This window comes from Mytilus edulis, chromosome 13 (genome assembly GCF_963676685.1).
Source record: "Mytilus edulis chromosome 13, xbMytEdul2.2, whole genome shotgun sequence".
Taxonomy (NCBI): Eukaryota; Metazoa; Mollusca; class Bivalvia; order Mytilida; family Mytilidae; genus Mytilus; species Mytilus edulis.
The window spans coordinates 44,935,872-44,950,061 of record NC_092356.1 but is presented as its reverse complement, the minus strand read 5'-3'; the positions used below and the strand labels follow the sequence as shown (position 1 = coordinate 44,950,061).

Here is a 14,190-nt window from a genome sequence, read left to right as displayed (position 1 = left end):
TAATATAAAAAACAGGACCTTCCTGCTTATTTTGCTATAATTTAAGTTGTTTAGTACAACTGGTTTTTTTTTCAAAAAAAAAAAATGCAGGCCCAATGATGATAATGAATTGTGAAAAAGCGCAGATATTTTAGGGTTCGTTTCATTTAATTACTGGTACAAATGAAAAATATGAAATCAGTTTGTTGAAATCTCTTAGATCTTATTATATTTATGTTTGCATTTTACTTATATTCTAATGTCATTAAGTTTACATATCTCCCGCTTGTTTTTAACATCATGTATATCTCCTTTAATCAGACAGATACACACAAAAAATAACCAGATGCTCTACAGGGCGCAGCTTTATACGACAACAGAGTTCGAACCCTGAACATTGGGGCAAGTATGGACACAACATTCAAGCTTGATACAGCTCTGAATTTGGATTGTGATTAAATAGTTGACACAACACAGGTTTCTGACACATAATGAATGTGGTCCAAGAACTTAAACTTAAAAACTTTAAATTTTAGATTGGACCCTTTCGACCACAATGTGGACCAATTTGATAACCGGGCCCAAACATCAAAAATCTAAATACATAGTTAAACTAATCATATCTTAAAGAACCCCAACTATACAATTTTTCTTAAAATCAAACAAAGTTGAATTTTGAACCCCGATTTGGACCAACTTGAAAACTGGGCCCATAATAAAAAATCTAAGTACATGTATAGATTCAGCATATCAAAGAACCCCAAGTATTCATTTTTTGTTGAAATCAAACAAAGTTTAATTTTCTACCACGATTTTGACCAACTTGAAAACTAGGCCCATAATAAAACATCTAAGTACATGTTTAGATTCAGCATATCAAAGAACCCCAAGGATTCAATTTTTGTTAAAATCAAACTAAGTTTAATTTTGGATCCTTTAGACCCTAATGTAGACTAATTTGAAACCGGGACCAAAAATAAAGAATCTTAAAACACAGTTAGATTCGGCATATCAAAGAACCCCAATTATTTAATTTCTGATGAAATCAAACAAAGTTTAATTTTGGACCCTTTGGGCCCCTTATTCCTAAGCTGTTGGGACCAAAACTCCAAAAAATCAATCCCAACCTTCCTTTTATGGTCAAAAACTTGTGTTTAAAGTTCATAGATTTCTATTTACTTATACTAAAGTTATGGTGCGAAAACCAAGAATAATGCTTATCTGGGCCCTTTTTTGCCCTTAATTCCTAAACTGTTGGAACTAAAACTCCCAAAACCAATCCCAACCTTTCTTTAGTGGTCATAAACCTTGTGTCAAAATTTCATAGATTTCTATTTACTTAAATTAAAGTTATAGTGCGAAAACCAAGAACATGCTTACTTGGGCCCTTTGTGTGCCCTAATTCCTAAACTGTTAGGACCGAAACTTCCAAAATCAATCCCAACCTTCCTTTTGAGGTCATAAACCCTGTGTGTAAATTTTATAGATTTCTATTTTCCTATACTAAAGTTGTAGTGCGAAAACCAAATGTCTTCGGACGACGACGACGTAGACGACGACGCCAACGTGATACCAATATACGACCAAAAAATTTTCAATTTTTGCGGTCGTATAAAAAAAAATATAAAAGAATAAGCTTACTTTTTGTTTGTTAAAGCTTGATACACTGTATACACAACCTGTATGTCTATAATTGTTAAAAACTGCGTTGATCGCCAGACGACTTTTAGTTATTTATGTCGTTGGGTTGCTGTGCTATTTGCGCTATTCCCGTATTTACTTTTACAAATATGATACTTGTGTACAAGTCGGACAACAAGACCGTACATCAGTCTCAATAAAACCCCAGTTTCCAATAGGATGGTAATAGAAATACGACCACAGCTTGAGTATCTATTAAGGTCAGAAGGATAGAAAATAATGTTTCCAATGCGGTTAGAATGCATGTGAACCATAATATAAGGATCTCTTTGTTTGAAAATGAAAGCGGGAACATATCTTTCTTCACTAGTATATAAAAGAAAGCGAAACAAAATGATAATCAAACGTCCACTGTAATCAATTCTCCTGCTCATGCAAAAATGAAGTTTGTTTTACGGATATCTATACTACTATATCAAAAGATCGTGTTCATGTCAAGCTACAAGTGAAACTTATATAAGGGAAAGATGCTTGATAGGGTATATTGAAAATTTAACCCTTTTAAATCGTATACTATGCAATTAGACAAACTGATAATTTTCAGAACTAACCGATGCAATTTTCTTTTTAGTTATATCACATGTTACCTATTACCTTATCGGTGAGTTCCGCATCTGCCAGGCGCACCACCATACGGTGTATTTGGGAATTACACGGGTCATAATCACACGGTTGAAACTTCTAAATTCATCATTGTCACATTGTTTCTAATGCAGTATGTTAATCAGCATGACTTTATAAAATGAGAATTCGAATACTAAAAATCTAGACTTGAAATAAGGCGTAGGTACAGTTTCCTATATGTTAGCTGACATGACGTAAACTGAACGGCGAATCAAAGAACTCAGTGTTGTTCATAACTAATATAGGACAAAGCATTAAAAATTACGCCGTGTCAGGATCTTTCTTTTCCAAATAATTATTATTTCCAATAATTGATAAGTTCCAGGTCGACGAGTTCAAACAGAAAGATATTGAAAGTAAAGAAAACTATCAATCTTATAATCAGCATGACTTAAGGTAGCACAATACAAAGATTTTTTTACTTCCAATCACTAACCTTTCAAATGCTGTAACGTTTTTATGAATGCATAGAAAATAATAAAAGAGGTATATATATATAGATAAAAGATTAATCTTTCAAATGAATGCAATATTTTTATTATGCAATCATTATGTAATCAATTATTATGTAATTAGTGGCAAAATCTGGGTAAATTCACTTGAATGAATTTAGCTCTATCATCTCTTTAACTATACAGAAAATTTTAACGAAATTTTAATCAACACATCATGGGCTTCAAAAGGGTGTCTCAGATTGTCTCTATGGTATTCCATTCTCTCATAAATTTCTAATTATGTAAACATCCTACCACATGAAAGAAGATGATGTTTAATTAGGTGTAAAATTTGTTCTATACATTCTATCTGAAATCTGAGACACCCTTTTGTAGATAATGGCCATAGGAACAACATATAATAAAATCAACCCTCTGGGGATACCTATGCAGAAGCTAATTTCATTTGAAAGTGGAAATTTGGTGAAAAATATTTTAGACACAGTTAACATTATAATTGGTTACATAATTGTTGCATAATACTAACATTGCATTAATTTGAAAGAGTAATCTGTTAGCTTTCCAAAACAACCACTTTTATAAATTTTCAAGCATTATTAAGAAAGTTACAGCATTTTAAAACTTGGGAGTTGGAGTTATAAAATCTTTGTATTGTGCTACCTTAATCAGATGACAATACCAATACTAAAAATCCAGGCTAAAATAAGGCTTAAACATAATAGATATTTAAATTCAGTCACGGACCCACGATATCGCGGGTTTGTTCTAGTGCTAACTATATTTGAAACTTTCTATAGCCCTTGAGCGATGTAGTGCTGACACAGTGCTAGGACACATTTTTAAAGATTGCATGTTGCCTCTAGATTCCTATTTCTAGTAATTTTCTATCGTGTCTCGGGCTCCTGTCTCATTGTCGTTTAGCCATATTTCTTTTATTCAAAGATATGACATTTTTTTTTAACTTTATATAACATTAATATTTAATGATAATCATTTAATAAAAATGAAATGGCACGGCAAAATTCGATGTTGACTCTCTGAAACTGAAACTCTCAAAATTCATGTTATTATAAAATATTCCACAACTGTGAGATGTATATTCTATAGTTTGAAATTTCTCAAAGCAAGAGGTCATGGTTATAACAGTTTCATAATTTTTTTTTACAATAAAAATTAATGAACAGTTTGCGTTTCTTATACAGATAATTTGTATCAAAAATCCTATGCGGAAAACCATATTGTATGCGCATAACAGTTAAATGATCTTCTTTGTAAATGACATTTTTTGCAGATGATCTTCTTGACATTGGGAGTAGTAACTGAAGGGTGGGACACAAAAAATTGAAAATGCAATAGTAATTTTAATTCTATATTCCATTTAGTTCTAACATTTCTCATATCTTTCGATGGAGTCGATATTTATCGTAAATTGACATGAACAGTGGTGCAATATTGACATTGTATTTTTTTCAGTTAAATATGTTTAACATATTGAAAATAATAAAATTACTCCAAACATCACCTTTTCACTAACTTACATAAAATTCAGAACTGATCAATTGCATTGACGTGATTTGTTTGTTGAGATTTTTATTCTTTTAACACTGTAACATTAATACGACTTATCTATACTATTTTGTATTATGTACCATACATTTTCTACCAATTCTTTCATTCAGTGTGATGCAATATTTTTCATTATAGAAATTAAATAATCGAGAAAAAAAAATGATCGACGCGAGGCTTGTCTGTCGAAAGTGGAGAAATGTCATATTGCTTGGGATTTATTGGTAACATATGTTAGCTATTGACTATTAGACCATACTTGTGCATTGCATGTAGGAAAACTTTATCTTTCCCTTTCAACAATTTATACAAATACACAATGCAGCGAGCATGCAAATATGTGTTATTTCTATAAAACTTCATCTGACACGATCCTCTTTTTAAATGTTAAAATTCTGAGGGAAGTTAAAAAAAAATTAAACTGAAATACAAGAAAACCCGCCTTAAATAAATGTCGATCAATCAAGAACTGTGACAGTACGACTCACCTTGATTATTTAGCAAAAAATGTCAACCGGTCAGGGAAAGTATGAATTGGAGATTATAGCAGAAAAGTAAAACCGTTAAACCCTACTGTTTTGCTTTAACAGTTGTATATTATATAACGAAGAATTCAATTAAGTTTCGGCAAAAATTACCACTCGGTCATCCACCGTAAATACAGCTTTCAATAAGATGTGACTTTTACTCATTGTTAAAGGCCTTACGAGAAAACAAAATTGTTTTCATTCTCTGTTGGTAAATAGATAGTTGTCTCTTCGTATGATTTGGGAACCATAAATAGTAGTCGACGCTCAACCTGTTGATGCAACCAATATCACTTCTTTTAACGTTCATGTGATTACCACAACTTTTGTCTGTTACCTTGATTTGTTATCTTGATCAATTTTTCTGATTTATGCATCGATAAACCTTATTAATTCTACTGTTGTCTATATTTAGCAACCCTACTACAATAAAATTGAGAAAGAAAATGTGGATTGTGTCAAAGCGACAACAACCCGACCATAGAGCAGACAACAGACGAAGGCCACAAATGGGTCTTCAATGTAAGGAGAAACTCCCGCACCCGTAGGCGTCCTTCAGTTGGCCCCTTATAAAAAATGTACATGTATACTAGTACAGTGATAATGGACGTCATACTAAACTACGAATTATACACAAGAAACTAAAATTAAAAATCATACAAGACTAACAAAGGCCAGAGGCTCCTGACTTGTGACAGGCGCAAAACTGCGGCGGGGTTAAACATGTTTATGAGATCTCAACCCTCCCCCTATACCTCTAGCCAATGTAGAAAAGTAAACGCATACCAATACGCACATTTAAATTCAGTTCAAGAGAAGTCCGAGTCCGATTTTAGAAGATGTAACAAAAGAAAATAAATAAAATGACAATAATACAAAAATAACAGCAGACTACTAGCAGTTAACTGACATGCCAGCTCCAGACTTCAATTAAACTGATGGAAAGATTATGTCTTCATTATATAAATATCAGTCTCAATCCCTCCCGTTAGGGTTTAGTATCATACTTTCATAAAATATATGAAAAGTACATAACCCGTGTCATGCCAACAACTGTTTTTTTAAATAAATGTGTTTAGTTCCGATGCAAAGACCCTATACGTGAATCAATATTAAAACCAAAATATGCAAGCTTTAATGACCTGTCAACAGTATCGTAACTATATCCCTTCTTAATAAGTCTGTTTAAAGGTTTTGTAAGCTTTTGAGGTGAATACTAACATGTTTGTGCTTTGTAAAGAATATTACCATAAAAGATTGGATGTGAAATACATGAACGTATAAAATGTCTGCATGTTGAGTTATATTTACGAATTATTTCCTTACACCGATGATAAAATTTAGTAAACTTTTACTAGTTTGTGATATCGAAAACCCTGGTGCAGTAGTTTTTCACCCCTTATCTGTATATTGATTTGTCCATTTTAAATGTTATAGATATTTGACGATATGATGTGTAGATTACAATAATTTGAAAACAGGTTATTTAAGTATTTTCCAATTCTTTTTACACTTTATACATGTTGTACGTATGCAGACCATTGGTACTTGCGGACAATACATATTTTTTATTATATATAATATATGAGTGACCACTGCATCTTCACTAGCCAATGATTTCGATCCACTCCCATAAGAGGGGGAGGGGATCGTATCTGTTGGCTAGCGAAGATGTGACTGCTGAAGATTTTAAATGGAATTGATAGTAAATAGAAAATACAAGTTATTTGTAGTATAGTTATATTCTTATAGCACAGAAAAACGCGTACTAAATAATTAAAATGAATAGAAACGAAAAAATAACGGATTTTGCCAAAAATGTCCTGTCTCAAAGCACTTATGATGCAAACTATCTGCAGATCATGATAGTCACACTTAACATTTTTGATAAAAGAGTAATATTAAAAAACATACCATGCACGTTTATGTGATAATGATTGTCATTGTGGAGAAATCCCGATTTTTACCTAATAAGATGAAATGTGCTAGTAGTTTTTTTTAGGAAGGAGGACAAACTATGTAACTCTAGTTATCATTTCTACTTTATTGATTTCACCATAAATCGTGGAACTATATCACAGAAAAGATAAAAATGTACGTGACTTGGTCCATCTTGAGCCATATCGGTATGGTGAAATTAATTGCATAATATAAATAATCAATAAGACTAAAGTTATATGTAAACCTTCTTTAGTAAAATAAGTTATAGGAATTTCACAGTTTTTGATAGTTTTTCAGTGTATCGTAAATGATATCATAGTTACTGTTGAAAGCTCCGGCCTTAACATCACGAGTCAAAAACTATGGTTAAAATACCGATACACTGGAAAAATATATAACAAATATGAAATATCAGTTTTAACTTATTGTAACTTTCACTGTTAAAATATTGTGCATAAATTTTTTTTGTTTTATAAGATTCAGTAACTTGAATATTCCCTTGGTTTTGACCTAACAATCAAACCCCACTAAAAGTCGCGAGTACCAGTTAGATAATTTTCATTGACAGTTAGGAAGCGTCAAATAACGTTTCCAACGAAATATGATGATACAGAAATAATACGATTATAGTGAGTGTGCGATGAAGAACTAGACATTACCGTGACACAAATATGTGAAGATTAAGATATATAGAAAAAGACCCAATTCTTTACAATGACGTTTACAGACTTAATTGAATTGCCGCAAACGAAAAAAAGAATTTTACAGGGACAATTTATAGAATGACGGTTTAAAGAATGTTATTTTTCGGACTACAATTACATTGAATTGAAGATCAAGGCATGAACTGCATGAATGATTCCCAGCTGAAAATGAAATTGTCTAAGTGATCAGTATGCTATAGGAACGAACTGTGCACCGCTTCTTGCCGACCTCTTCTTATTTTCATATGAATCGGAGTTCCTTTAGACATTTGTCAAAAACAAAAAGATAAAGAAGACAGATTATTTAATTTCTATCAATTTTGATAAAAAAAAGTTTCTTAACCACTCAACCTGAAAATTAATGTAATCACGATAACTATATGAACACAGTTATTTACATTATTTTGCAGTATAATTTTTTTTTTATAACGATAAATCTTTTATTGCACATTTCTCTGCTGTTTAACAAATTACTCGACTCACAGCATTCAGCCAGATATCTCTGTAAATTAGTTACTGTTTAACTAAGGAGATTATACAGTATATTTATATTTATGAATTATGGTAAGTTATTATGAATGCAATACATTGATTTTCATAATTTGTCAATTTTGTGGTGGTCACCATTATGAAAGGTAAAGACGGAAGCTGTACTATCTATTGTCCGATGTTGGTTATAATTTTGACCTTAACCTTGATCAACATATTCCCGTGAAAATTGAGATGATCAAATGATTGAAACCATGTGGAATGATTTCAAGAGCAAAGGATCTCAACTGAGTATTTATAATGGTGAATTTTGTTTTTATTTCCATTGAATTATAATATATTGATCAATAAGGATTTTTTTTTATCCTGAATTAATCGAAGTATTAGATAATATAGTATAATTCTTATTGTTAGCGCAATGCTTATAGGAAAGCTAAATCAAAATTGTTTTTAGAATTTTGTGACTATAGATTGCGTCGATACTAAAATTGATTGGAATATAGCGTTTGTCCGCTATTCCATGAAATATGGCACGATTTTACGAAAGCAATTATTTTGATACAAAATACAATATGTTTTTGATAACTTCTGTCACGAGAAAAACATGTATTCAGCTATAAAGGTGTATATACCAAAACGTCAATTTAACAACATAGTTGATTGTTTATCTACAAAAAAATGCGTCAGTTTTCAAGTAGAAATGAATTTTTAAAGTTCTTTTTTCACTTCGCTTAAAAATTACAGTCCCAACATAAACGGTTAAAAAATATATACAAATTCGGCTGTCTCACAATGATCTTCAACTTCGTACTTTATTTGGCCTTTTTCGAGCGTCACTGATGAGTCTTTTGTAGACAAAACGCGCGTCTGGCGTATATACAAAATTTAGTCCTGGTATCTATGATGAGTTTATTCACCCCACGTCATACCCAAGAAAATTGTCACCCAATGAACGGAACATTTTTGTGGTCGCTTTAACATTAAAAAAACGTCTCCATTGAAATGTCTCAGCGCCTTAAGTAGCGTAAGAGCCATCATAATTTAATGTAATCATTAAGTGCTGTCCAAATTTTTATAGAGAAATATCAATTGTTTAATATGTGTTTAACATTAGCAACTGTCACACCTTGATTTTATCACTATGCTGGGCGTAAAATATGTCCATCGTGTTCACACATATTTGAAAAGCCAACCGTAAAGAATTCGGAAGGACAACAAAGGAGAGCTATGATAATCCGCCCTGGACTCATAACTACATGTACCTGTAAACCGGCACTACTGATGACACTGCGATCAATATACTGATGAATAAAAAGAGCAATCCAGCAAGCTATCTACTTCAAGCACTTACACAAATGTTTTGAAATACTTTCAAGAGATCCTAAGCTGATTTGATGCGGGTAGTTTTAACGACCTTGACTGGCTATACAGCCCTCACATGGTCAGCTTAAATGAGTAAACCGTTGATGTCCTTAATTTTATACAGGCAATATTCGCTGTCACATTAAAACAACAGTAACATATCATTGAAAGCAAACTGTTACACACGTGTATAAAACGTTTCATTGTCAAATCAGACAGATAATTACTGTGCATGACATAAAATCATTTTAAAACCTATATTTCTGAAGAGAAAAAGGATATTCCCATAGTTTATCAATGAAATGTATCAGGAAGAACGAATATGAAAGTAAAATAAAAGTGCTGACATAACAATATTTTGAAATTAGAACCTTTAGAGAAAGACTTATTTTTGAGATTCTTTTAATGTAACACATATAAAGTTTTAAAATTACATGTATGATCTTGCCTCTTATACGAAAAAAAGTCAAATGAGTTACAAAGCATGACATAAAGGTTGAAAATGAGAAACAACAACGACTTAACTAACATTAAGGTTATCCTTTCTTAATGCACAAGATCTTCCGGGTTTAAATATATTTTTTAAGTATAATTATCTGGATTTTTTCCAATCCCTTCTTCATTTTCTTGTAATTAATCAAACAAGGAATAATAATAATAATAAAAAAAAAAAACAGGATCTTCCTGCTTAATTTGTTATAACTTTTCATTTTTAAGTACAATATTCATTTTTTACATTTTACTTATATTTTACTGTAAATAAGTTTACAAATCTCTATATAATTTACATACCCTATAATCAGACAGATATTAAAAAAAATGAAAATAAAAAGAATAAGATTTCTTTTTCGTCTCTATTTCTTTGATATACTGTATACACAAACTTTATGTCTATCATTGTTAAAAACTGTGCCTGCATTTCTTGACGACATTTGGTTATTTATGTAGTTGGGTTGCTTTGCTATTGGCTGTATTCCTGTATCTACATTTGATTTTATATGATTCTTATTACCTTGAGAAATGATAATAAGTGTACGTGTAAAGTAATTCCATTTTTTAAAAGACACATTGATTGTATGTATCAACTGTGTTAAATGTATACAAGGGCGGACAACAAGACCTTACAGCAATAATACGCTTGTTTTCAAAAGGACGGAAACAGAAATACGACCACAGCTATATATTGAGGTCATAAAGCATGTTGCCAAACATGTGGTTAGAATTCAGTAAAAAATAATTGTACGGATTACCTTGTAAAAAAATGTAAGCGAGAACACACCTTTCTTCGCTAATATATAAAAATGCGAAACCAAACGACAATCCACTGCAATCGATTCTCCTACACATGCCAATATGAAGTTTGTCTTACGGGTATGTTAACTATATTCAATTAATTTACTATTCTTGTTGGGCTGCTGTCTCATTGACGTTTATCCATGTTTCTTTTATTCGAAGATATTACATTTTATTTTTAACTTTAGAATATTAATATATTGGGATAATCGTTAAATAAGAATAAAATGGCACGACACAATTGTTGACTGGAACCCTAACAATTCATGTTATACCTAAATGAGATATTTCCCAACTGGGATATGTACATTCTAAAGCTAGAAATTACTCATTCGATAACACAAGTGTTCATTTATAACAGTTTTGTATATTTTTTCTACAACAAAATAAATCAGCAGTAAGTGCTTCTTATCAAAATAACTAATTTGTAAGAAAATTGCCATGCGTAAAACTATATTGTATGCGCACAACATATACTTTGATTTGTTAATGACATATTTTGCAGATGATCTTTTTGACATTAGTAGTACTAGTTACTAGCTCTGCTGGTTGGTGGTGGGGCAAAAAAAGTTACAAATGCAATGGTAATTATAATTCTATATGTCATTTAGTTCTAACATTTCTCATAGTTATCCATGGAGACGATACTTATCATAAAAAGACGGGAACAGTTGAACAATATTTACATTGCATTTTTTTCGTTTAAAAGGAATTTGATGTGTTTATTATAAAAGGAATTTAATTTGTTTAAAATATTAGACTCATTTAATATATAACTCTTCCCTAACTTGAATTTCAGAAAATGAAATGATGCGTTCTTTTTATGAAACTTCTTCAGGAATTACACCCTGCTGTTTTGCTTAAACAGGTGGGTATAATTTAACGTATGATATATTGGGGCATAAATAGCATAAGACGCTTTAAATCTGTTGTAAACCTGTCGACGCACCCAATAACGCTCCTTGATTTGTCTTCTTAATATAGGCAAACTGCTGTTTCCTATTTATATGTCAATCATACCACACCTTATTATCTTTATATTGATATGACCATCGGTTCCATATCTTAAATGTTGTGTGTTGCTACCTAGATCTATCTAGATATTGGACGATATAATGAGTAATTTGAAATAGTTTGTAAACATGTTGCATATGTATTTTTCATAATATTTTTGCAACATAATCAAAGGTCAATACAAGTATACTTAAAAAATGCAACACCGTTTATAGATATAGGAAGATGTGGTATGAGTGCCAATGAGACAACTCTCCATCCAAATAACAATTAATAAAGTAAACCATTATAGGTCAATGTTTAGATTGCTTGTTATGCAAAATTATCTGCAGATCGTGACATTTACATTTCACATTTATGATACAATTTGATATACAAAAATATCTGACGCACCTTTATGTGATTATGGTTCTAAAAAGATAAATTGTGTGTGTTACAAAAATATAAATAAACAACCTACGTAATCTTTTATAACTTGTAGATCCTTCTAGAGGAGAGCCTTACTATTTTGGAACAACAAAACTATTCTGCATGACAAAGAAAGGAAAGCGAGATGCACCATCGCGAGGCACTAAAGTTCTTAGTCATCGATGGATCCAATACAAGGGATACTATTTTGAAAGAATAAACAGCGGCGATATCTATACTTATGGATCATCAACGGAATCTGACAAGTGCTCAACCCAGCGTGAAAGTAAACCAGCTGGATATAGTTCTCTAAGTGTTGACTGTATAAAACGCTGCACAAATAAATATCAAAGAAAATATGGATCATATGGATGGTGGGGAAATAACTGCCATCATTATGCAAACCGTATCTCCGAAATTCTATGTACCAAAACAACTTGTCCCTCATGGTGTGAATACTGAACTCGCCTCAATATTTACATATACACATGTATTATATCTGTTTATTTTTTAAGAAAGAAGGAGCATTTAATCTACTAACATATCCAAAGATACAATTTCCGATAATTACTTAACACTTTATTCTTGCTCATTTAAAAAAAAATACATCATTTGAAATCTCGTTTCTCGTTTTTTATATAGATTATACCATTAGTTTTCCCGTCTGAATGATTCTACACTAGTAATTTGTGGGGGCCCTTTATAGCTTGCTGTTCGGTGTGAGCCAAGGCTCCGTGTTGAAGACCGTACATTGACCTAAAATGGTTGACTTTTATGAATTGTGGCTTGGATGGAGAGTTGTCTTATTGGCACTCATACCGCATCATCTGATATCTATTTACACAGAATTTTTCGACTTTGTTAGGGACGTCCTTAAAAAAGTCAAATAACAAATAAAACTCCAAGGAAAATTCAATCGGAAAGTCCTTGAATTTTAAGTTTATTATTATTATTTCCCTTTACCAAATTGACCGATTACCTGGTTTCTTGGATAATACGATAGACATACAACTGCCTGATTTTTATGAGAAACCCTAAAATGTCGCAATTACAGTCAAACTGCATCTTCGTGATACAAGTTACGTTTAAATTTGCTATAAAGGCTAACTTCAGACGTTAAAGAATGTGATGTAGATTGGTATCATACATTATTATTTGTCGAATTAACGGGCAAATAATTCATAACGATTACCTCTCATTTACACTGGGCCGGTGCCACAGCTGACAGATGTTTTGCCTCTATGATATCACCTGGGATTGAAGTCGTAAACTTTGCTCAGTGCTTAGAGCACAAAAATCATGCTCGAAACATCATTGATGATGTCGAATATAAATCAATCCAAAATCAAAGGACGTAAACAATTACAGATCACTATACGGCCTTCACTAATGAGCACAACACATGGATTTTATTCACCTTCTATGGTCAGTAGGGGGTCAGTAGTTAAGAGCACTTCGATCCAAAATAATTGCCGTATTTGTCCTATTAGAATCGAAATAATTCATGAGGGCTTGAATTTATCGTGATTTTACCACAGGTTGGCCCTTTATGCAAAATAGTTTACCCTGAGCGATAGCAGCCATTTTGATTGTTTAGGTTCACATAATAACAATATTTTGAAAATTATATCTAAAAATAATCGGGAAAATGTAAAAAAAATTTTTTTTATTTGAAATCGAGGCGAGTTGAGGAAATATGAAGTATTCTTAAATAAATATATGCAAATGAAAATATGTTACAATTTCATTGCTGTTGAAATATACAAGTATTTTTCACTTCTTGGAAATAATTATTGATAAAACTATATTGATTACATAACATAACATAACATAACAAATTAATAATATTAAATAACATTGGTGTCGATACAGAATGCAGCACAAGTTTCGTAATGAAATAAATTCAAACTGCAAGACTGTAAAAATAGATTTGAAAATCTAGAGCAACTGATGTGATAGTTGATGGTACTTATACCGTCCAGCGGCCAGTACTTCTTAAAATTTTGAATACATTCATAGTATTGTCAAATAGGTAGATACTGGCTTAAATATAAACGACAAAATATGAACGACAAAGAAAAAAGAATTTGATATGACTAGTCGGATTTTCAAGGAAGGGGACGCCAC

General features: G+C 31.6%; 1 protein-coding gene across 1 annotated transcript; it reads left to right on the top strand.

The window, feature by feature from the left end:
• The first annotated feature begins 10,604 nt into the window (after nt 1–10,604).
• Nucleotides 10,605–13,829, top strand: LOC139501143 (uncharacterized). The gene is made up of 3 exons (XM_071290127.1): nt 10,605–10,719; nt 11,147–11,225; nt 12,137–13,829. The coding sequence occupies exons 1-3, from the start codon at nt 10,702–10,704 to the stop codon at nt 12,523–12,525; spliced, it is 486 nt and encodes a 161-aa protein (XP_071146228.1). The 5' UTR covers nt 10,605–10,701; the 3' UTR covers nt 12,526–13,829.
• The last annotated feature ends 361 nt before the right edge of the window (nt 13,830–14,190 follow it).

Coding starts and splice junctions, on each gene's coding strand:
- LOC139501143 (XM_071290127.1), top strand. Junction 11,226..12,136: donor AAAAAGTTACAAATGCAATG/GTAATTATAATT, acceptor TATAACTTGTAG/ATCCTTCTAGAGGAGAGCCT.